Source organism: Oncorhynchus gorbuscha, linkage group LG16, assembly GCF_021184085.1.
Source record: "Oncorhynchus gorbuscha isolate QuinsamMale2020 ecotype Even-year linkage group LG16, OgorEven_v1.0, whole genome shotgun sequence".
Taxonomy (NCBI): Eukaryota; Metazoa; Chordata; class Actinopteri; order Salmoniformes; family Salmonidae; genus Oncorhynchus; species Oncorhynchus gorbuscha.
In genome coordinates, this window is record NC_060188.1 from 82,426,634 (window position 1) to 82,452,540 (window position 25,907).

A 25,907-nucleotide genomic window follows, 5' to 3' on the forward strand; every position below is an offset into this window, starting at 1 on the left:
ACTTAGAGAGACACTGTCCGACACACCCCGTTCATGGGCCCACACTTTTTATGTTGGTGAAAATTATTAAGATGTAGAATAATGACGAAGAGAAAAACGTAAATAAAGGCAAGGATGAGTGATGTTGAAGAAGAATGACTAAAGGGTGGATGAATATGAAGAAAATGTTTTATTGTGTAGAGCACTTTTATTTTTATGGCTCCTTGCCTTTTTGCTGCTAGGTTCACATAGGGTCCAGTCAGAGTACACTGTATTCTGTACCTAATGAAATTACAGATGGGACAAGCAAAGGGGACAATAGAAAAAATATAACAACGTTAAGCAATGCATCTTCAATGAAGACAAATTCAAAAGGAACATATTGTGGTATGGGATTATTTTTTGTTACTCCTGTGGAATAATGGAATTTCGTTTTTTATACATTTATGGTGATATGGAGTAAAAGTCCGCCATATTCACTCACCACACCCGGAGTTCAACTATTGGAGGTAAAGATTTGCTTTTCTGTTTACATGTTGCTATTTCATTATTCATTCTCCCAACGGATTGGCTCCTATTGCATTTCGTAATGGGACCGTAGTTTACATAAATATAAAATAACAAGTGGTCTGTTTCTGCCAAAGGTTCAATCAGTTTCTGGGAATTGTATTCGCATTATTACGCTTGGCTTTTACTGTGGACTCTAGAGCGTAGGCTATGCATGGCACTGTAGATCGAGAATTCAGTCAGTGCTGAGGGAGGACATTTATTTTAGTTAAATGTAACAATTTATTTAACAAAGTGACAATGTTTATCGCCTTAACATTGTTTTTATTTTAATCTAATTTCACTTTGGAATATAGGCCTACCTCCTCGACCCCAAAAGTAAGTGTTATCAAGAGAGTCATGACTCTGGGCTCCGTAGGGGCCTGTTGCCTCAGCGAAGAGGGAAAGGAGGCTCGACGGATCAACGACGAGATCGAAAGACAGCTTCGCCGGGACAAGAAAGACTCGCGCCGCGAGTTTAAGCTGTTGCTTCTCGGTAAACCAACGATCACAGTTCTAATTACCACTCAAAGCGCTAATATGACATTGTATCATTATTTGAAACATGTTCATAATATCACTGACTCTATCAGTGTACATTGTATCTGTTATTTCAATGCACATGCCTATAAAAAAAACATATTGCCTGGTAATTTGTATTTATTTGAGATATTGCCAAGAAAACAATGTTTCAGAGGCTTGTGGGAGGAGCTGTAGGAGGAGGGGCTCATTGTAATGGCTGGAATGGAATATTTGGAAAGTTATCAAACACATCAGACATATGGAAACCACATGTTTGACTCATTTCCATCTATTCAATTCCAGCCATTACAATGAGCCTGTCCTCATGTAGCCCCTCCCACCAGGCTTATCCATTATGTTTATTGTAGTGTAATGTCTTTTGGTACTGTGTGATGTTTATATAACTTAAATATGTAGAATAATTTATTAAGTTCACACATCCAGCTCACAACTGTCACCCTGCTGGGAGAAAAATAAGTTATAACTCAAGGAAAGAATGTCAACAGCAACCAGGCTCATGTAATTTGTTAGGTGACTAAGGAAGGGTTACCATTGCTACTATAAACGTTAGGTTGTTTAATTGCATAGGGGCCACATTTCTTAGAAATCAATCAATTATTGTCATGGATCACTGTCCATTTAGGTTTGGAGATCAGAAATATGTTCCTGTGACAGATACAGCACACAAATAGACCACACCCTGAAACTGTTGTATCAACATTCCATGGTCATAACAAAGTGCAGTTGAAAAATTGTATTCAATCAAAATGTTTGGGTTACTCAGCAATAGTTTAATCTACATGTCGTGTGTCCATCAAATTGACAATATAAAAATGACACTCTATAATAAGCCTAAAATGTGCATTGGCTTTCATCAGCAATGGCAGGCTACTGTCAGAGTTAATCTCTGAGTTTTTTCTTCCCAGGGACTGGTGAGAGTGGGAAGAGCACCTTCATCAAGCAGATGAGGATCATCCATGGGACGGGCTACTCCGAGGAGGACAAACGAGGCTTCACCAAGCTGGTGTACCAGAACATCTTCACTGCCATGCAGTCCATGATCCATGCTATGGAGACCCTTCAAATCCCTTACAAGTGTGAAGACAACCAGGTGACCCTTCTGTTGTTCCATTTATACCGTCTTTGCCTGTTTTTTTTGCCAACATTTTGAGTTTTTCCAGGCCTTGACACCACTCTGGAAACACTCTAGGCTTTAGTTATAGCCTGTAGGCTAGAAGCTTTTCATTGTCAGAAAAACCTCCGGACCTGGCTAGGCCCATGTTTGTACAGACCTTTTATTTGTTTCTACAGTCTCTGAGTCTCAGTGAGGATTGTAGTGAAGGATCAGGTGATGTCGTTATGATATCTGTAACTTTGTTTACTTTCTGCCTAGTTGATGATGTCATTAGTTACTTGAGCAGGATGACAGACTGAAGGCCTTGTAAAAGGTACACATGTGGTTGACTGTTGGCACACACGTAAAGTAGGGCAACTCCTGGGACCAATACGCCACAAGAGAGACAAAATGACCTTTGCTTAATCACGTAGCTCTCTATCCCTTACCTTAAAGCCACCATATGGGGCCTAGTAATCATACAAATTCACTACCTCACAGCTATATGCTAACTGCCACGCACTAACACACATCTAAATTCTAGATAGGTCTGAGGCCAAGCTAACACAATTCTTTGGCTTCCATTTACAATAAACATGATCACTCAGACAAATGCCTCTCTAGGTCTATTATGTAATGATCTATTTCCCCTTCTCTTTCTCTCTCCTATTTCAGGGCCATGCAAATATTGTCATTGAAGTGGATGTAGAGAAGGTCACAATGTTTACAAATCCGTACGTTGACGCCATTAAGAGTCTATGGAATGACCCAGGGATCCAGGAATGCTACAATCGGAAGAGGGAATACCAGCTCTCAGACTCTGCCAAATAGTGAGTAAACCAATACCAAACCTCTAGTTTAGATTGCCAAATAGTGAGTGGACGACACAGACCAGTGACTACTCCCCACACTCTTCCCAAATAGTTGCCACTGTGTCCAATGCCAGTTACATCTCAGGCATAAAAGGCTGTGCAGATTCAGGTAAACAATAAAAGCGATCCAATGGCCAGATTGATTGCTATTGTGATGGTCGGCTGAAAGATCTGTATTTTAAGACTTCTGTGTTTTTCTGAAAAGTGACCTAATGAGTAACAGAACTGTTAACATGATGATAATAATAATAAAAAATAACCCCATTTCTCTCATGCCCTTTCAGCTACTTGAATGCACTGGACCGTATAGCTGAGTCATCTTATGTCCCGACCCAGCAAGACGTGCTCAGGGTCAGGGTCCCTACCACAGGCATCATAGAGTACCCCTTTGACCTCCAGAGTGTGGTCTTCAGGTAAACATCCACATAGCCTACTATTCCATCCCTGTCTGCTGAACACAATTGATCAAGATGATCCTAGAAAAGTAACTGGTATTAGAAGACTCCATTTTGAATTATTCAAATATAAATGGATGTTTCTCCATCTCCATGCTTATTGGTACAGTACATATTGATGTTAATGTAATAACTCATCATAACCCATTAGAACTCTGTGTTCTCTATACCTGCCTGTTGAGAGTTGCCCCTAAACCTCATGATGCTGTGCTGCTGTTCTCAGAATGGTGGATGTGGGTGGCCAGAGGTCCGAGAGGCGGAAATGGATCCACTGCTTTGAGAATGTCACCTCCATCATGTTCCTGGTGGCTCTCAGTGAATACGACCAGGTCCTGGTAGAATCTGACAATGAGGTGAGTTTGGTCATTGCACTTTCAACAGTCCAAAGCACGATGGTGTTCTTAGAGGACATGGTGCTCCTAAAATCCACGGCAGCCATGTTGGCACCTCCTGGACAATACTGACCAATGACAATCCACTGAATAATGATAATGATAAACCGAGCTACCTAACTGAGCTGCTTGAACTTATGAATGGATTGATTGAATGCTTAGAGACAGATACATGGCATTGTACTAGAAAGTTGGCCAAACTCTCTCCCTCTTGCTATCTCTTTATGACTGGATCTCTGCTAGTGGAGGAGAGGATCCAGGAGAGAGATAATCACCTAGTCAGTCTGAACACAGAGGCACATTGTTCCAGTGCTAAATGTTGAATCAGCCCAAACCAGTTATGTGAAGATGACCCAGATTTTCCCGGAGCTCAACGCCTGTCTGCCTCAGCTGATATCCATTCACACTCCGCCATAGGGTTGGAGTTAGACTTCGCTTGTGCCCAGATCTGTACTTTAGCTAACCCCTCTGATTATTGTTGTATGACAACTCCTATAGTCGTAGGAGTTGGCTAAATGCACGTACAGATCTGGGACCAGGCTACGTGTTCTCAGAGAAAAAGAAGGAGAATACCCCACACACTGTTTGAATGCTCCCAAAGTTTTAATAGGAACACTCACGTTTGTTTTGTAACGCACATGCTACATTTGAACTGGACTTTGACCAGCTCAGGGGTTGTGCTTAGTGTTCACCTGCAGGGGGAGCGCTTCAGTCACTGTAATGATTCTTGGAACAAACACAAGGGCTGTTTTTTCTACAGTATTTGCATCATGCACAATCACTGCAAAGTAATTGTCCACACTGACTGTGTAGAACACTGGGTCCAGCAGCACAGTAACAGTCACCAACACTCTGGGTAACATGAAAACAGCCTAACCAGCTCAGCTGGTAAAATGCTCAGACTGAGGTGTTCTCTCATTTGTGTCTGGAAGTAGCTAGTAAGCTAGTCAACATTAGCCAGTTAGCTTGGATGCTTGACTGCTGTTGTGAGGTCAGAATATGGAGCCAGATACCTGCTGAACGGTTGAACGTACATATCGTTAGGATCGTAAGAAAATCCATGCGTAAATAATTGGGATCGTAAGAAAAGCCATGCGTGAAAAATGAAACGTAAATGTTAAAATACATCTGTAAACGTGTTACGACTATGAATTAACATTTACACGTTCAATTCTTACTTTACGTCGCCCTTGGTTACAAATCTTTTTTATCGGTACAAACTTTTGTCAGTAATGTGGCATCTGCCAAGGACATGAACCGAATGTAGCTAGTCAATCAAGCAACTTTAGCACAGACATTAGGATTTGCAGCTTCCGGTTTCATTTTCAAAATACAAGTCTAAAGCTTGTTTTAGAACTGCAGTCAATAACAACGTTATATCAGTAGATGGCGTAGTATAGTCTTGGGCCTTCAACAAATGACTTGTGATAAAGACACAGAGCCTTGTCTAGAATAACTGCCTGAGATGCAAAATAGAAAGTATATATGATTTATGCTAGGCCTATCCCACTATATAAATATGCCATGCCATTGTGTTATTTAATGGCCATATAATTGCATAATTTATTTTTATAGCCCCGTGGGGATATTGTGGTGATAATGTAAACTAATGAATCACATTTTTCCCAGTATTTGGGAGCATGGACTGTAGGCCTTATATTAGGCATTTTGAGTGTTGTATTTGTGAATTCCACTCTGCATGTAGGCTTGTAGCCATTTGCATTGCACAACCCCATCACACAGAGGTTATATCCATATCAATAAATAAAGTCTTGGCTATAACCTGTCCTGAGCGAAATAGCCAAGGAGTCAGATATTGCCAGATCTGTTTTCTCAGCCACTGCTTCTTCAAATATTTTTTAAAATGTATTTAGAGGCCTGTGAGCCTCTAAATACAGGGTCTCTTTTTAAGGGGAGCCTTATAATATAAACAGTTATAAAACCCCCAAATGATTCTAACATTATTCCACAAGACACCAAAATGATAGCCTAAATTGCAATGCCTACAAGTCGATGCCTATTTTTTTTTTTTTTTTTTTTGGATAGTCCTAAATTAAACATTTAATTATCAAAGTGATAAAGTAAAGAACTTTGGAGAATTTAGATAATTTTGAATACACATTAATTTCAATAAACAAACGGAAAAGACTGTTCTATTCTCTTTGATTTAGTTCCTATTGCAACTCAGACAAATGACAGAATGGATAACTGACTGACTGAACTGAATGAAGGATGAATTAAATGTTCAAATATGTTGGAATGACGAGTGTCACCCATCATGCATCATCTGCAATTTATTTGGCTAGTAGGCAAATAGGCCTACATTAGGGTATAATGACTCTATGGCTGAATGCCTCCAGAAGGGCATCTTCTGAGGATAAGCGGTACTTTTCTGAAGGCGCGTGGTGCTGCATGGAGATCACAAGCTCTTCAACTGGGCAGCAGCGTTGTGATGGAGGGAATAGCCTATAAGGAGACTACCTAAAACCATTGCAACAGAGTTATTGTAAAGTGTGGGAATAAGCTTATGCCAGACTTAGCCTACGTTTAACCTCTCTCTTGTTAATTTCATTGTACATAGAGTGCATTTGGGAAGTATTCAGACCCCTTCACTTTTTCCACATTTTGTTACGTTACAGCCTTATCCTAAAATGGCCAATACCATCCCTACGTGAAACATGCTGCTGGCAGCATCATGCTGTGGGATGTTTTTCAGTGGCAGGGACTGGGAGACTATTCAGGATCAAGGGAAAGATGAACGGAGCAAAGTACAGAGAGATCCTTGATGAAAACCAGCTCCAGAGCGCTCAGGACCTCAGACTGGGGTGAAGGTTCACTTTCCAACAGGACAACGACCCTAAGCACATAGCCAAGACAACGCAGAAGTGGCTTTGGGACAAGTCTCTGAATGTTCTTGAGTGGCCCAGCCAGAACCCGGACTTGAACCCGATCGAACATCCCTGAAAATAGCTGTGCAACGATGCTCCCCATCCAACCTGACAGAGCTTGAGAGGATCTGCAGAGAAGAATGGGAGAAACTCTCCAAATAAAGGTATATGCCAAGCTTGTAGCGTCATACCCAAGAAGACTTGAGGCTGTAATCGCTGCCAAAGGTGTTTCAACAAAGTACTGGTTAGAATGGTCTAAAAACCTGATTCTGCTTTGTCTTTATAGTGTATTGTGTTGAGATCTAAAAAACTATTTAATTAATTTTAGAATAAGAATAACATGGAAAAAATGAACGGGTCTGAATACTTTGAGTGAACTGTATGTTCATGACCCGATTCATATGAATCATGTCCAATTATTTTAAATGTATATTAACCCCTCCTACAGAATATGCTTTAGCAAGATTTTGAGTGGCAAAAACTCCAGTGGTCATACATAATTCATAGATTCACCAAGCATCTATTCTTGTTCTATGTTTCATTATTCCTGGTAGATACTACTGGTTATGATTGCAGACAGTCCAGAGAATGGGATGGTGCAATATTGAATTAGTCATATGTTGATAAGGTGCATGCATAGGGATGTCCACGTCACCCAGAGATATGCCCATGCTGTAGAGATACACCTAGCAGACTGAAACTTTACTGTTTTAGTTAATAACCCACCTTGCTACTCCGGGCAGCCAGGAGTAGATCTTCCACCGGGCTCGTGGAAGAGAGCTCGCATCAACGGTGTTTCCCTGCTCCGCATCGCAGCCATCTTCTGGCTTTCTGAGCCCATGCATATAATACAGCTAGTATTATCTAGACTCACGCTGGCAAACAAATCTATTACATGAGCTACCTAAATGTGAAGTAAACTCAACTGAGGAGTAAAAGAGAATGGAGACTTTTAACTTGAAAACGTGCAGGATACGTCTTTCCGGTCTCCCTGACTTCCATTGTTTTTATACTGTGTTATGTTTGTTTGGGTAGCACTTCTCATAGGTGTACGTTTTTTTTGTTGGTGAGATGAAATTGCCAAAACTCTGTAAGGTATTATTGTATGTCAGAATTTCAACACAACATCTGTTCCAAAAATGTTTTTTGGGGGGTAGATCAGCTTCAAAATGTGTATTTATTATGGATCCCCATTAGCTGCTGCCCAAGGCAGCTCTTCCTTGGGTCCAGCAAAATGAAGGCAGTTTATACGATTTTAAAAACATTACATCACAGACTGTGTGCTCTCAGTCCCCTACTTCACCACTACCACATATAGGTGAATGCACCAATTTGTAAGTCGCTCTGGATAAGAGCGTCTGGTAAATGACTTAAATGTAAATGTAAATATATAGAGTACCAAATCCATGTGTACGTGTGTGTATAGTAAGTATGTTATCGTGTGTGTGTGCCTATGTTTGTGTTGCTTCACAGTCCCCGCTGTTCCATCAGGTGTTTTTTTAATCAGTTTTTTAAATCTAATTTTACTGCTTGAATGAGTTACTTGATATGGAATAGAGTTCCATGTAGTCAGCTTAATGTAGTACTGTACGCCTTCCATAGTCTGTTCTGGACTTGGACTGTGAAGAGACCTCTTGTGACGTGTTGTGGGGTATGCCTGGGTGTCTGAGCTGTGCCCCAGTAGTTCAGAAAGACAGCTCGTACATTCAACATGTCAATACCTCTCATAAATACAAGCAGTGATGAAGTCAATCTTTCCTCCACTTTGAGCCAGGAGAGATTGACATGCAACTATTTAATATTAGCTCTCTGTGTATGTCCAAGGGCCAGCCGTGCTGCCCTGTTCTGAACCAATTGCAATTTTCCTTATTTGTGGCACCTGACCACATGACTGAACAGTAGTCCAGGTGCAAAAAAACTAGGGCCTGTAGGACCTGCCTTGTTGACAGTGCTGTTAAGAAGGTAGAAACTAGGGCCTGTAGGACCTGCCTTGTTGACAGTGCTGTTAAGAAGGTAGAAACTAGGGCCTGTAGGACCTGCCTTGTTGACAGTGCTGTTAAGAAGGTAGAAACTAGGGCCTGTAGGACCTGCCTTGTTGACAGTGCTGTTAAGAAGGTAGAAACTAGGGCCTGTAGGACCTGCCTTGTTGACAGTGCTGTTAAGAAGGTAGAAACTAGGGCCTGTAGGACCTGCCTTGTTGACAGTGCTGTTAAGAAGGTAGAAACTAGGGCCTGTAGGACAGTGCTGTTAAGAAGGTTGACAGCCTTGCTGTTAAGAAGGCAGAAACTAGGGCCTGTAGGACCTGCTGTAGGACCTGCTGTAGGACCTGCCTTGTTGACAGTGCTGTTAAGAAGGTAGAAACTAGGGCCTGTAGGACCTGCCTTGTTGACAGTGCTGTTAAGAAGGCAGAGCAGCGCCTTATCATGGACATACTTCTCCCCATTGATACTGTTGTATCAATATGTTTTCACCATGACAGTTTACAATCCAGGGTTACTCCAAGCAGTTTAGTCACCTCAACTTACTCAATTGCCACATTATTTATTACAAGATTTAGGTAAGATTTAGGCTTTAGTGAATGATTTTGTCCCAAATACAATGCTTTTATTTTTAGAAATATTTCGGACTAACTTATTCCTTGCCACCCACTCTGAAACTAACTGCAACTCTTTAAGTTTAGCAGTAATTTCAGTCGCAGTAGTAGCTGACTACTACTGTGTAGTAGCATGTGTAACAGTATAATTTTAAACCGTCCCCTCGCCCATACCCGGGCGCGAACCAGGGACCTTCTGCACACAACGACAACAGTCACCCTCGAAGCATCGTTACCCATCGCTCCACAAAAGCCACGGCCCTTCCAGAGCAAGGGGAAACACTACTTCAAGGTCTCAGAGCAAGTGACGTAACCGATTGAAACGCTATTTAGCGCACACCGCTAACTAAGCTAGCCGTTTCACATCCGTTACACATGTATACTGTTGAGTCATCCGCATACATAGACACTCTGGCTTTCCTCAAAGCCAGTGGCAATTCGCAATATTTGTAAATTATTTTGTACATAATGTTTCTGCAACCGTATCTTACGGAAGAAAAGAGCTTCTGGATATCAGGACAGAGATCACTCACCTCGGACTAGACAAAGATTTCTTCAACAACAACAACAACCACAACAACAAGCAGGACTCACACGATATTCTCCAAACACCCCACAGGGCAGACATCCCAATTATTCGCAAAAGGAAGCAACACTGAGGACAAAGAGCGGATGCCTCGTCCGGACTCGCAGAAGGCAACTAGGAAAGCTACCGTTACGTCAATATTACTCGCCAACGTGCGATCATTGGACAATAAACTAGACTAGGTATGATCACGAATATCCTACCAACGGGACATCTAAAACTGTAATATTCTATGCATCACGGAATCGTGGCTGCACGACGACATGCATATTCAGCTAGCGGGATACACACTGCACCGGCAGGATAGAACAGCACACTCCGGTAAGACGGGGGGTGGTCTGTGCATATTTGTAAACAACAGCGGGTGCACGAAATCTATGGAAGTCTCTAGATTTTGCTCGCCTGAAGCAGAGTATATTGTGATAAATTGCAGGCCACACTACTTGCCTAGAGAGTTCTCAGCTCTACTTTTCGTGGCTGTTTATTTACCACCACAGACAGATGCTGGCACGAAGACCGCACTCAGTCAGCTGTATAAGGAAATAAGCAAACAGGAAACCACTCACCCAGAGGCGGCGCTCCTTGTGGACGGAGACTTTAATGCAGGGAAACTTAAATCAGTTCTACCAAATCTCTATCAACATGTTAAATGTGCAACCGGAGGGAGAAAAATTCTAGATCACCTGTACTCCACACACAGAGACTCGTACAAAGCTCTCCCTCGACCTCCATAAATCCGACCACAACTCTATCCTCCTGATTCCTGCTTACAAACAAAAATTAAAGCAGGAAGCACCAGTGACTCGGTCTATAAAACATGGTCAGATGAAGCAGATGCTAAACTACAGGACTGTTTTGCTATCACAGACTGGAACATGTTCCGGGATTCTTCCGATGACATTGAGGAATACACCACATCAGTTACTGGCTTTATCAATAAGTGCATTGAGGACATCGTCCCCACAGTGACTGCACGTACATACCCCAACCAGAAGCCATGGATAACAGGCAACATTCGCACTGAGCTAAAGGGTCAAGCTGCCGCTTTCAAGGTGCGGGACTCTAACCCGGAAGCTTACAAGAAATCCCGCTATGCCCTGCGACGAACCATCAAACAGGCAAAGCATCAATACAGAACTAAGATTGAATCATGCAACACCGGCTCTGATACTCGACGGATGTGGCAGGGCTTGCAAACTATTAGACTATAAAGGGAAGCACAGCCGCGAGCTGCCCAGTGACACGAGCCTACCAGACAAGCTAAATTACTTCTATGCTTGCTTCGAGGCAAGCAACACTCAGGCATGCATGAGAGCATCATCTGTTCCGGACGACTTTGTGATCACTCTCTCCGTAGCCGACGTGAGTAAGACCTTTAAACAGGTCAACACACACATGGCTGCGGGGCCAGACGGATTACCAGGACGTGTGCTCCGGGCATGTGCTGACCAACTGGCAGGTGTCTTCACTGACATTTTCAACATGTCCCTGATTTTAAGTCTGTAATACCAACATGCTTCAAGCAGACCACCATAGTCCCTGTGCCCAAGAACACAAAGGCAACCTGCCTAAATGACTACAAACCCGTAGCACTCACGTCCGTAGCCTTGAAGTGCTATGAAAAGCTGGTAATGTCTCACATCAACACCATTATCCCAGAAACACTAGACCCACTCTAATTTGCATACCGCCCAAACAGATCCACCGATGATGCAATGTCTATTGCACTCCACAATGCCCTTTCCCACCTGGACAAAAGGAACACCTACGTGAGAATTCTGTTCATTGCCTACAGCTCAGTGTTCAACACCATAGTACCCTCAAAGCTCATCACCAAGCTAAGGAACCTGGGACTAAACACCTCCCTCTGCAACTGGATCCTGAACTTCCTGACAGGCCATCCCCAGGTGGTGAGGGAGGTAGCAACACATCTGCCACGCTGATCCTTAACACTGGAGCTCCCCATGGGTGCGTGCTCAGTCCCCTCCTGTACTCCCTAACCAGGCTATCTGCATTGTGTCCCACCACCCGCCAACCCCTCTTTCTACGCTTCTGCTACTCTCTGTTCATCATATATGCATAGTCACTTTAACAATACCTACATGTACATACTACCTCAATAAGCTTGACTAACAAGTGTCTGTATATAGCCTTGCTACTCTTTTTTTTCAAATGTCTTTATACTGTTGTTTTATTTATTTACTTACCTACACACACACCTCTTTTCCCCCACCATTGGTTACAGACAGTAAATAAGCATTTGTTGTATTCGGCGCACGTGACAAATAAACGTTGATTTGAATTCATTAGTAAAGATTGAAAAAAAGTTATGGGCTTAGACCGCTGCCTTGGGGAATTCCTGATTCTACCTGGATTATGTTGGAGAGGCTTCCATTAAAGAACACCGTCTGTGTTCTGTTAGGCAGGTCATTCTTTATCCACAATGTAGCAGGGGGTGTAAAGCAATAACACAAGTTTTGCCAGCAGCCAACTATGATTGATATTGTCAATCTGCAGTGAAGGCTAACAAAACAGCCCCCACAATGTTTTTATCATAAATTTCTCTCAGCCAATCATAAGTAATTTGTGTAAGTGCTGTGCTTGTTGAATGTCCTTCCCTAAAAGCATGCTGAAAGTTTGTCAATTTGTTTACTGTAAAATACAATGCTATCTGGTCAAACACCATTTTTTTCCCCAAAAGTTTAGTAAGGGTTGGTAACAGGCTTATTGGTCGACTATTTGAGCCAGTAAAGGGGGCTTTAATGTTCTTAGGTAGCGGAATGACTTTTGCTTCCCTCCAAGCCTAGGGGCACAATCTGCAGTGAAGGCTAACAGCCCCCACAATGCTATCTGGTCAAACACCATTTTTTTTCCCCAAAAGTTTAGTAAGGGTTGGTAACAGGCTTATTGGTCGACTATTTGAGCCAGTAAAGGGGGCTTTAATGTTCTTAGGTAGCGGAATGACTTTTGCTTCCCTCCAAGCCTAGGGGCACACACATTCTAGTAGGCTTAAATTGAAAATATGGCAAATAGGAGTGGAAATATCGTCCGCTATTATCCTCAGTCATATTCCATCCAAGTTGTCATACCCCGGTGGCTTGTCATTGTTGATAGTCAACAATCATATTTTCACCTCTTCCACACTAACTTTACGGAATTTAAAATGACAATGCTTGTATTTCATAATTTGGTCAGAAATACTTGGATGTGTTGTGTCAGCATTTGTTGTTGGCATGTCATACCTAAGTTTGATAAGTTTGATAATCTTGCCAATGAAAAAATAATTAAAGTAGTTGGCAATATCAGTTAGTTTTGTTATGAATGAGCCATCTGATTCAATGAATGATGGCGCTGAGTGTGCCTTGTTTCCCATATTTCAATTTAAGGTGCTCCAAAGCTTTTTACTATCATTCATCTTTGTTTCATAGTGTAGTTTATTTTTATTCAGTTTAGTCACATGATTTCTCAATTTGCAATAAGTTTACCAATCGGTTGTGCAGCCAGACTTATTTGCCATTCCTTTTGCCTCATCCCTCTAAACCATAACTTTTTAAATTCCTCATCAATCCACGGGGATTTAACAGTTTTTACAGTCATTTTCATAAAGGGTGCATGCTTATTAGCAACTGGAATAAGCAATTTCATAAATGTGTCAAGTGCAGTGTCTGTTTGCTCCTCATTACACTCTACGGACCAACATATTCTTTACATCAATAATATAGGAGTCACTACAAAACTTCTTGCATGACCTCTTATACACAATATTAGTGTAACCGCTTTCCTCTTCTGAGGAGGAGTAGCAAGGACTCAAAAGTGAAACCAGGCGACCTAAATATGGTTCTCAATCAGGGACAACAATAAACAGCTGCCTCTGAGAACCATACCAGGCCAAACACAGAAATCCCAAAACATAGAAAAAGGAACATAGACAACCCACCCAACTCACGCCCTGACCATACTAAAACAAAGACATAATAAAATAACTAAGGTCAGAACGTGACAATTAGGCCCATCCTTTGGAACTTTGGTTTTCCTAGATATGGCAACTATATTGTGATCTTGCTTTCAAGCAAATTCCTGCAGCATTAGTAAAGATCTGATCAATACATGTTGATGAATTCATTCCTATGCTGTTTTTAACTACCCTGGTAGGTTGACTGATAACCCAAACCAGTTTTAAACTTTTTCTTGAGTGGGCAGTTTGATGGAAGCTGGTCAATATATACATCACCCAGAAAATATACCTCTCTGTTGATCACATACAGTAGAAAGAAAGGTTATGTGAACCCTTTAGGATTTACCTGGATTTCATGAACAATAGACAAACACAGTCTGCTTAAAGTAATAACACACAAACAATTGTACGTTTCATATCTTTATTGAACACACCGTATAAACATTCACAGTACAGGGTGGAAAAACTGTGAACCCTTGGATTTAATAACTGGTTACCCTCCTTTGGCAGCAATAACCTCAACCAAAAGTTTTCTGTAGTCGCGGATCAGACCTGCACAACAGTCAGGAGGAATTTTGGACCATTCCTCTTTTACAAAACTGTTTCAGTTCAGCAATATTCTTGTGATGTCTGGTGTGAACCGCTCTCGAGGTCATACCACAGCATCTCAATCAAGTTGAGGTCAGGACTCTGACTGGGCCACTCCAGGAGGTGTATTTTCTTCTGTTGAAGCCATTCTGTTGTTGATTTACTACTGTGTTTTGGGTCATTGTCCTGTTGCATCACCCAACTTCTGTTGAGCTTTAATTGGAGGACAGATAGCCTTATATTCTCCTGAAAAATGTCTTGATAAACATGGGAATTCATTTTTCCGTCAATGAAAGCCAGTTGTCCAGACCCAAACCATGATGCTCCATCCATCATACTTTACAGTTAGGATGAGGTTTTGATGTTGGTGTGCCTTTTTTTTCTCCACACAAAGTGTTGTGTGTTCCTTCCAAACAACTCAAATTTATTTTAATCTGTCCACAGAATATTTTGCTGGAACATCCAGGTACTCTTTTGCGAACTTAAGACATGCAGCAATGTTTTTTTGGACAGCAGTGGCTTCCTCCATGGTGTCCTCCCACAAACACCATTCTTGTTGAGTGTTTTCTGTATCGTAGACTCGTCAACAGAGATGTAGCATGTTCCAGAGATTTCTGTAAATCTTTAGCTGACACTCTAGGATTATTCTTAACCTCATTGAGAATTGGGGCGGCAGGGTAGCCTAGTGGTTAGAGCGTTGGACTAGTAACCGAAAGGTTGCAAGTTCGAATCCCCGAGCTGACAAGGTACAAATCCGTCGTTCTGCCCCTGAACAGGCAGTTAACCCACTGTTCCTAGGCTGTCATTGAAAATAAGAATTTGTTCTTAACTGACTTGCCTAGTAAAATAAAGGTACATTTTTTACAAATAAAATAAAATTCACGCTGTGCTCTTGAGTTTGAGTTTATTTTATTTTTTACAGGGACAGTGCACATTAATCAACGTTTCAGTAAAAGTGCCGGTTTTAGCCAGCCGGCTAATTTTCAACCGCAGTCCCTGGGCAGGTTATTAAAAACAATTACAATATAGACAATAGCAACATAGAACAAGCAAGACATAGCAACATGTCAGTTGGTAGAGCATGGCGCTTGTAACGCCAGGGTAGTGGGTTCGATTCCCGGGACCACCCATACATAGAATGTATGCACACATGACTGTAAGTCGCTTTGGATAAAAGCGTCTGCTAAATGGCATATTATTTATTATTATAGGACAAGCAAGACGTAGCATACAGACAGAGCAACATAGAACAAAAAGCAGCAAGACAAAATTCATAAAAGCAACAAAGTGTTTCCACACCTCACAAGCTACAGACAACAGACAACATGGAAAGCGGCAACACACAGCTAGGGACCATGTTCACAAATCTGATTGACCTTTAGCCATGTCTTCAAGCATTTTGTGAAAGTGTGATATGTGGTGCAGTTATGTGTGTCTGATGGCAGTGTATTCCAGACATGGGAAGCTCTCACAGAGAATGCAGATTTACTAAAGGTGCTTTTCCTTAGGGGAACTATACAGTCACCTCTCATGGCAGACCTTGTGGATCTGCTGCCATATGTCTGGGTTTTCTGTTTAACAAAAATATTGAGTGGAGGGGGAGCCAGGCCATTAAGGATCTTGAATACAAGACATGCGTAGGTGTATTGCACAAGATTTTCCCAACTCAAGAGCTCATGCTTTCTAAGGATGTGACAATGATGATGGCTATTGGGCTTCCTATCAAGCACTTTGAGAGCCTGTTTGTAGACAGACTGAATAGGTTTTAATGTTGTACAGCAAGCTTGGGCCCAACTAGTCAAGCAGTATGTTAAGTGGGGGAGTATCATAGAGTTGAAGTACAGTTTTGCTACCTCCGTAGTCAAACAATTTCGTATAAATCGGAAATTAGCTAGGTTGAATTTAGTTATTTGAATTACCTTTTTCACATGCTTTTTAACCTCTTGCTCCTACCTGACACGCAGGCGTCCCATCTAGACATTTGGAAATGTAAATGCGCTACGCTAAATGCTAATAGCACTCGTTAAAACTCAAACGTTCATTAAAATACACATGCAGGGTATTGAATTAAAGCTACACTCGTTGTGAATCCAAGCAACAAGTCAGATTTTTAAAAATGCTTTTCGGCGAAAGCATGAGAATCTATTATCTGATAGCATGTAACACCCCAAAAGACCCGCAGGGGATGTAAACAAAATAATTAGCATAGTCGGCGCTACACAAAACGCACAAATAAAATATAAACATTCATTACCTTTGACCATCTTCTTTGTTGGCACTCCTAGATGTCCCATAAACATCACTATTGGGTCTTTTTTCCGATTTAAATCGGTCCATATATAGCCTAGATATCGATCTATGAAGACTGTGTGATCAACGAAAAAAAATAGTGTTTTATAACGTAACGTCATTTTTTTAAATTAAAAAAGTCGACGATAAACTTTCACAAAACACTTCGAAATACTTTTGTAATGCAACTTTAGGTATTAGTAAACATTAATAAGCGATCAAATTGATCACGAGGCGATGTATATTCTATAGCTGTACGTCTGGAAATAATGTCCGGGTAAATCTCAACCAAAATTAGGGGGTAGGAGTAACAGGTTAAAAGAGAGGTTGGAATCAAGTATGATGCCAAGGTACTTAAAATCAGATACCACCTGGAGCTTCTCCCCTGACACATAGACATCTGGCTCCGTAGCATCTGTTGTCCTCTTTGTGAAGAACATGCAAACAGTTTTTTTTCACATTGAGATGCAAACACGAGTCACTGAGCCACTTTGTAACCTGGACCATTACAGTAGTGAGTTCTTGTGCAGCTTGTTGTTTGCTCTTTGCATGCACATATATCACTGTATCATCTGCATACATTTGAACTTCAGACCCAGTACAGACAGAAGGCAGATCATTAGTGTACAACATCTACTCACAGAGTAGATTGCAGTCATCTTTTCTGGACGGCCACTCCTAGGGAGAGTAGCAACAGTGCTGAACTTTCTCAATTATAGTTATTTGTCTTACTGTGGACTGATGAACATCAAGACTTTTAGACATACTTTTATAACTCTTTCCAGCTTTAAGCAAGTCAACAATTCTTAATCTTAGGTCTTCTGAGATCTCTTTTGTTTGAGGCATGGGTCACACCAGGCAATGCTTCATGTGAATAGCAATCTCACATTTGGTGAGTTGTTTTATATTGCAGGGCAGCTCAAACCAACATCTCAAATCTCGTCTCATTGATTGGACTCCAGGTTAGCTGACATCTGACTTCAGTTTTCTTTTGGAGAAGTCATTAACCTAGGGGTTCACATACTGTTTAAATTATGTATTCAATATAGACAGGGAAAATACAATAATTTGTGTGTTATTAGTTTAAGCACACTGTGTTTGTCTAATGTTGTGACTTAGAGGAAGATCAGTTCACATGTTTTTACCAATTTATGTGGAAATCCAGGTTTGTAGAAATCCAAAGGGTTTCGTAGGCCTCCTTGCTCACTTTTTTAGTTCTGCCCACAAATGTTCTATGGGATTGAGGTCAGGCATTGTGATGGCCACTTCAATTCCTTGACTTTGTTGTCCTTAAGCCATTTTGCCACAACTTTGAAGTATGCTTGTGGTCATTGCGACCAAGCTTTAACTTACTGACTGATTGCTTCAGTATATCCACATAATTTTCCTTTGTCATGATGCCATCTATTTTGTGCAGTGCACCAGTCCCTCCTGCAGCAAAGCGCCCACACATGATGCTGCCACCCCCGTGCTTCACGGTTGGGATGGTGTTCTTCGGCTTGCAAGCCTTCCCCTTTTTCCTCCAAACATAACGATGGACATTATGGCCAAACAGTTCTATTTTGTTTGATCAGACCAGAGGACATTTCTCCAAAAAGTATGATCTTTGTCCCCATGTGCAGTTGCAAACCGTAGTCTGGCTTTTTTTATGGCGGTTTTGGAGCAGTGGCTTCTTCCTTGCTGAGCAGCCTTTCAGGTTATGTTTTGTACTTGTTTTGTACTTGTTCCTCAAGCATCTTCACAAGGTCCTCTGCTGTTCTGGGATTGATTTGTACTTTTTACATCAAAGTACATTCCACAGGTACACCTGCAATTGACTCAAATGATGTGAATTAGCCTATCAGAAGCTTCTAACGCCATGACATAATTTTCTGGAATTTTCCAAGCTGTTTAAAAGCAAAGTCAATTTAGTGTATATACATTTCTGAGTCACTGGAATTGTGATACAGTGAAATAATCTGTAAACAATTGTTGGAAATATTACTTGTGTCATGGACTAAGTAGCTGTCCTAGCCGACTTGCCAAAACTAGTTTGTTAACAAGAAATTTGTGGAGTGGTTGAAAAACTAGTTTTAATGACTCCACCCTAAGTCTATATATACACTGCTCAAAAAAATAAAGGGAACACTTAAACAACACAATGTAACTCCAAGTCAATCACACTTCTGTGAAATCAAACTGTCCACTTAGGAAGCAACACTGATTGACAATAAATTTCACATGCGGTTATGCAAATGGGATAGACAACAGGTGGAAATTATAGGCAATTAGCAAGACACCCCCAATAAAGGAGTGGTTCTGCAGGTGGTGACCACAGACCACTTCTCAGTTCCTATGCTTTCTGGCTGATGTTTTGGTCACTTTTGAATGCTGGCGGTGCTTTCACTCTAGTGGTAGCATGAGACGGAGTCTACAACCCACACAAGTGGCTCAGGTAGTGCAGCTCATCCAGGATGGCACATCAATGCGAGCTGTGGCAAGAAGGTTTGCTGTGTCTGTCAGCGTAGTGTCCAGAGCATGGAGGCGCTACCAGAAGACAGGCCAGTACATCAGGAGACGTGGAGGAGGCCGTAGGAGGGCATCAACCCAGCAGTAGGACCGCTACCTCCGCCTTTGTGCAAGGAGGAGCAGAAGGAGCACTGCCAGAGCCCTGCAAAATGACCTCTAGCAAGCCACAAATGTGCATGTGTCTGCTCAAATGGTCAGAAACAGACTCCATGAGGGTGGTATGAGGGCCCGACGTCCACAGGTGGGGGTTGTGCTTACAGCCGGTGTTGGGCTGCACGTAGTTGATCTTACAATCCTAACAATTTCCGTATGGATTTTCTTAGGATCGTAACGATACGTATGTTCAGCCTTTTGATAGGAATCTGGATCCATATCAGAGCGGTTGGATCAACCCTACTCCTCAGCCAAAGCGGACTCCCCAAGAGCGAAACTGTGAATTTACGAATGGACAATGACAACGCTCTTAATTTACGAATGCCCAGAGTGCACGCTGGGCACACTCTGGCCCTCCAGATTGAATTTATGAACATGGAGTTAGAAAAAAAGAAGGGCAAATACAGGTTGTCCCTTTAACATTGTGTTTTTTTTACTTTCCCCAGAATCGAATGGAGGAAAGCAAAGCGTTGTTCAGGACAATAATAACCTACCCGTGGTTTAAAGATTCCTCAATCATTCTATTCTTGAATAAGATTGACTTAATGCAGGAGAAAATCTTGTTCTCACATCTGGTGGATTACTTCCCTGAATATGACGGTAAGAACTCCTTTTTTTCATGGATTTAATGAAAGAAAGACAAGCTCAATTTGCATGGAACAGCTAAATGTGATCATAAACTACCAATGCAAAATCTGTTTTAATTTCACCATTATTTAACCAGGTAGGCTAGTTGAGAACAAGTTCTCATTTACAACTGCGACCCAAAGGATAAAGCACAGCAGTTCGACACATACAACAACACAGAGTTAAACATGGAATAAACAAACATACAGTCAACAATAAGGTAGAAAGACAAATCTATATACAGTGAGTGGAAATGAGGTAAGGTAAGGCAACAAATAGGCCATGGTAGCGAAGTAATTACAATATAGCAATTAGACACTGGAATGGTAGATGTGCAGAAGATTATTGTGCAAGTAGAGATATTGGGGTGCAAAGGAGCAAGATAAATAAATAAATACAGTATGGGGATGAGGTAGTTGGATGGGCTGTTTACAGATGCGCTATGTGCAGTGATCTGTGAGCTGCTCTGACAGCTGGTGCTTAAAGCTAGTGAGGGAGATATGGGTCTCCAGCTTCAGTGATTTTTGCAGTTCGTTCCAGTCATTGGCAGCAGAGAACTGGAAGGAAAGCCGTCAAAATAGCACCCCTCTGTCTCAGTATGTGAAACCTAGCGGTTAAGAGGGTTTGGCCAGAAACCAAAATGTTGCTGGTTCAAATCCCTGAACGGACTAAGTGATAAAATCTGCTAATGTGGCCTTGAGCAAGGCACTTATCTCTAATTGCATATTTACAGAAGGGGCTTTTCTGTCTACGATACAATGTGGTTCACACTGACAGGGACATAGGCCTATAGGATATGTGAGTGTCAGCTGCAGCTGGATACTATTGGCACCAAAAGAGACCAGGGTGGGTGCTATCATAGTGACACTTTCCTGTAGGCTTCATAGGTCAGAATCATACTAGTCTAGGCTACTCCTTTTATGAGGACATTTAGATAAATAAAAGTACAATATACAGTGCATTCGGAAAGAATTCAGACCCCTTGACCTTTTCCACATTGTGTTACATTACAGCCTTCTTATAAGCTGTATTAAATACACATTTTTCCTTGTCAATCTACACACACAATGCTATAATGACAAAGAGAAAACAGGTTTTTTGAATTTTTTGAAAATGTATTAAAAATAAACAAATACCTTATTTACTTAAGTATTCAGACCCTTTGTTATGAGACTCGAAATTGAGCACAGGTGCATCCTGTTTCCATTGATCATCCTTGATGTTTCTAAAAATGTATTGGAGTCCATCTGTGGTAAATTCAATTGATTGGACGTGATTTGGGGGGCTCCCGAGTGACGCAGCGGTCTAAGGCACTGCATCTCAGTGCTAGAGGCGTCACTACAGACACCCTGGTTTGAATCCAGGCTGTATCATAACCGGCCTTTATTGGGAGTCCCATAGGGCGGCGCACAATTGGCCCAGCATCGTCCGGGTTTGGCCGGTGTAGGCCGTCATTGTAAATAAGAATTTGTTCTCAACTGACTTGCCTAGTTAATGAAAAAGAAAAAATCAGACTCATTATTTTATTGTTACTTTTTATTCTTTTTTTTATTTAGTTTATTTGGTAAATATTTTCTTAACTCTTTCTTGAACTGCATTGTTGGTCAAGGGGTTTGTTCATGACACATTACACGGTAATATATTTTTACAGTTAAATTACATGTCTTTACTATAAAACCCATTTAAAAACGGTGTGCATGCGCTGGCCCTGTATCATATCACCAGTATACCTTTATAGATAAAAACACCCTAAATAAACCATATATACAATGCACATCATAAATAAACTATTGTATGTATATGATGCAGCCGTGTAACACCATTTACAAGACCTTGCCCCTTATGGCCTGTAATCGATCCTTGGCGGTGCAATTTGTAACCTCTCGGTCCCTGTGGCCACCGAAGGCGATTCACAAACAATCAATGTTCAAACCACACACACAGTTCCAGTTAAGACAATCGGTGGGCAGTACACTTTCAAACACCCTTCCTCTGTGCTGCTGGGTCAATACCTTGTTAATTTCACCAGATATGAAACAATATTTAATATATTGGTTTAGATTGATATAAGAGTTAAATTAACTGATATGACATTATTTCATTAATCATATAACTAATCATATCTCCTCCTCCTCAGGGCCCCAGCGGGACCCACAGGCAGGAAGAGAATTCATCTTGAAGATGTTTGTGGACCTGAATCCAGATTGCGATAAAATCTACTCCCACTTCACCTGTGCCACTGACACGGAGAACATTCGATTTGTCTTTGCCGCCGTCAAGGACTTCATTCTGCAGCTGAATCTGAAGGAGTACAACCTGGTTTAAAGGCTCCAGCTGAATCTGAAGGAGTACAACCTGGTTTAAAGGCTCCAGCTGAATCTGAAGTAGTACAAACTGGTTTAAAGGCTCCAGCTGAATCTGAAGGAGTACAACCTGGTTTAAAGGCTCCAGCTGAATCTGAAGTAGTACAACCTGGTTTAAAGGCTCCAGCTGAATCTGAAGTAGTACAACCTGGTTTAAAGGCTCCAGCTGAATCTGAAGGAGTACAACCTGGTTTAAAGGCTCCAGCTGAATCTGAAGGAGTACAACCTGGTTTAAAGACTCCAGCTGAATCTGAAGTAGTACAACCTGGTTTGAAGATTCCAGCCCACCACAGTTACAGACTCCAAAAGCTGCAGCCAGAGACCAGGGCCTGGAGCCATAGTACAGATAGACTACTTCAGTATGTCTGGTTGTCTTTCGCTACGGTGAAACCCTACAGAGAATTTACATAAATGACTGTATTATTTCAACTGTTCACCACTGCATTCTTTTTTTGTTTATGGGTATCTTTGATTTTGTTTACGAGGTGCATCGTGATGATGAATATCACTGTGCCTTTTTGAGGATAGAGGATTCTGGTGTACATTGAGAGTTATTGAGAACTCTTCGTAAACCGTTTAAAACACATTACAACCTTGTAAACACACATTTCATCAGATGAGAGTTAAAAAGTGCTTTGATGTGCCTGGTGTCTCTCAGAGGGCAGTTGACCAACGGCTCTCTTGTCAAAGAAAGTCTGGTGGACATTTAGATAACTGCTATGAATCACATTACATCCTCCAGCGGGTCATAGTCACACTAGTGTTCCACCTATATGCATTTAGCAGGGGTGCACTGCCACTACATAAACAAATGTAGCTGTATAGATGTATGCCCTCCCCACCTCCCGCAGAAGGACCCCATGAAGGCCCCAAACACTGCACAGTCTGTGTTTTTTGTATTGAGACGTGGTTTAAATACATTGTTTACGTATTTAAAATGAGTAGTCATTCTCTAGGTCAGAGGATAGAAGAAACAGTCATAATCATCACCTAGAACACGTAAACTAGCAAACAGGTATTATTTGCACAATTGACACATTTTGTTGTTTTTCTATTGGTGTATAGCTAATAAGTGTTGCCAAATTAATATTACCTCTATTGATTGAACACACTCTACAAAAGGGTGAAATCTGACGCTGTACCATCAAATTTCAGCCAAAACGCATTTGACTATCAACACTTTTCAGTTGTGATACTGTATATGTCAGCTACCAGAGTTATAAAATAAGCATATTAGCACCCAATAAACAGTGCATCTTGATGCTGTTCCTCATCCAATGAGGGATTCTTATCATATTTACACAAGGTCTATCGTTGATCCATTACATCTGCCTTTTGACAGTCCTTTTGTTTTCTCAGTGGAGATGTACTGTATTGCTTTGGCACAGTTTCAGTTTAGGGATTTTAAATTCGTACTTTAATGCGTTATCGAATCACTCTCTGGTTTCAACATTATTTCTGATAAGGGCTGAAAATGATTCCCCATATGTAGTATATGCCTCCTTGCACTTTGTAAATACAAACTGATACAGTGATTTTCTGTTTTAAGGTCCTGTAAAATGAAAAGTGTTGCAATTGTTACCTGCTGAATGAGAATGTTGGGTCCAATGACCTGCTTTGTACACAGGCATTCATTTCTTGAACTCATTTTTAAAATCATAAATATGTCATTTGAGAGTAAAAATAAGAACTTACATTTGTATATAAATTAAAGAACTAATCAAGGTTTTCGATTTGTGTCAATCTTCACACACCCTGACGTCATGTGCCATTTCTAAAGTCTCGATTGAAAATAAAGCATATATTTCACATTTATGTAAAATTATCTTCGGAGCAATTTTGTCCATGTTTTGAAATTAGGAGTGACGGAATAAATCATTACAATTTATGCAACATCCTTCTCTGCACTTTTTTCAGCTACTGTGTATATTTGTGTGGCGATTACCATTAGAATCTAAGGCATAGAGTACACCGTAGATGGTGTTGGAAGTTTATGCTGCCACTCATTGTTTGTCATGGGATTTAATGTCTGTCTGCCTTTTCCTAGCTGTGAGTGTTTAGCCTCTCAAATCATTTCAGTGATATCCATCTGGTCAGACAGCATCACTGCAGGGATGGATGTCCTGCTGCTGATTTAGAGAACATATTTACAGAAGGGGATTTTCTGTCTACGATACAATGTGGTGCACACTGACAGGGACATAGGCCTATAGGATGTGTGAGTGTCAGCTGCAGCTGGATACTATTGGCACCAAAAGAGACCAAGGTGGGTGCTATAATAGTGACACTTTCCTGTAGGCTTCATAGGGCAAGAATCATGCTAGTCTAGGCTACTCCTTTATGAGGACATTTAGAAAAAAAATAGCTACTTTATTGAGGAAAAATATACTTTTTATACCTGTAATATGTGATTGTCCCACCTAGCAATCTTAAGATGAATGCACTAACTGAGTCACCCTGGATAAGAGTGTCTGCTAAATTACTAAAAAGTCAAATGTAATGAGGTCATTGTTGCATTTTTCAACTGGCAGGCACACTCCTATAAACCCAGTGGGTTTACAATATCAACAGAACAGCCCAGTTTGTATGGGGAAAAGCCTACCCTACTTGGTGACAGTTACCTTGCCTGTAAAATGGAAAATAATTACAACTCAACTTGTGTGTGTGGGAGGGGTTTGTTTCAGTTGTTTCCAAACCCAAACTATATAATGGAGAAGAGAACTACAGTAGTTTACATCAGGGATTCCCCCAAACTCGCTCCTGCCCCCCTCCCTGGGTAGAGATTTTGTTTTTCTCCCCTAAAAATGCATGGCCGATTCTAATCAAAATCAGACCTTACCATTAAATTCTTACTTACAATCCCTTAACCAACAATGTAGTTTAAGATAATATTTACTAAATAAACAAAAGTTTTTAAAAAAAGAATAAAAAGCCACACAAAAGAACAATAAAGAGGCTGTATACAGGGGTACCGAGTCAATCTGTGGTGTACAGGTTAGTCAAGGTCATGTGTACATGTAGGTAGGGGTACCTCCAGGCTCAGTACCTCCAGGCTCTGATCAGGCCCTACACCCAAACAAGGGCACTGCGTTCATCCACCTCTGGCCTGCTCGCCTCCCTACCACTGAGGAAGTACAGCTCCCGCTCAGCCCAGTCAAAACTGTTCGCTGCCCTGGCCCCCCAATGGTGGAACAAACTCCCTCACGACGCCAGGACAGCGGAGTCAATCACCACCTTCCGGAGACACCTGAAACCCCACCTCTTTAAGGAATACCTAGGATAGGATAAGTAATCCCTCTCACCCCCCTAAGTTTTAGATGCACTATTGTTAAGTGACTGTCCCACTGGATGTCATAAGGTGAATGCACCAATTTGTAAGTCGCTCTGGATAAGAGCGTCTGCTAAATGACTTAAATGTAAATGGGTAAAGTGACTACGCATGGATAATAAACAGTGAGTAGCAGCAGTGTAAATAGT

The 25,907-nt window shown here is 41.3% G+C and overlaps 1 protein-coding gene across 2 annotated transcripts; it reads left to right on the forward strand.

Annotated features, from left to right (window-relative positions):
• Positions 1-37: 37 nt before the first annotated feature.
• LOC123999214 (guanine nucleotide-binding protein G(q) subunit alpha-like) lies at positions 38-24,325 on the forward strand. 2 transcript variants are annotated; one of them, XM_046304759.1, is made up of 9 exons: positions 38-488; positions 843-1,021; positions 1,974-2,158; positions 2,837-2,991; positions 3,086-3,142; positions 3,318-3,446; positions 3,712-3,841; positions 19,887-20,040; positions 22,205-24,325. In XM_046304759.1, the coding sequence occupies exons 2-9, from the start codon at positions 886-888 to the stop codon at positions 22,390-22,392; spliced, it is 1,134 nt and encodes a 377-aa protein (XP_046160715.1). In that variant the 5' UTR covers positions 38-488; positions 843-885; the 3' UTR covers positions 22,393-24,325. The 2 variants fall into 2 exon arrangements, with proteins under 2 accessions (XP_046160715.1, XP_046160716.1); XM_046304760.1 differs by lacking the exon at positions 3,086-3,142 and having other exon boundaries at positions 44-488.
• Positions 24,326-25,907: the final 1,582 nt, after the last annotated feature.

Bases quoted from the DNA above. Each gene is read 5' to 3' on its own strand.
- LOC123999214 (XM_046304759.1), top strand. From the start codon at position 886: ATGACTCTGGGCTCCGTAGGGGCCTGTTGCCTCAGCGAAGAGGGAAAG. The intron at 1,022-1,973 runs GTAAACCAACGA...TTTTCTTCCCAG, and splicing joins GTTTAAGCTGTTGCTTCTCG to GGACTGGTGAGAGTGGGAAG. The intron at 20,041-22,204 runs GTAAGAACTCCT...CCTCCTCCTCAG, and splicing joins TTACTTCCCTGAATATGACG to GGCCCCAGCGGGACCCACAG.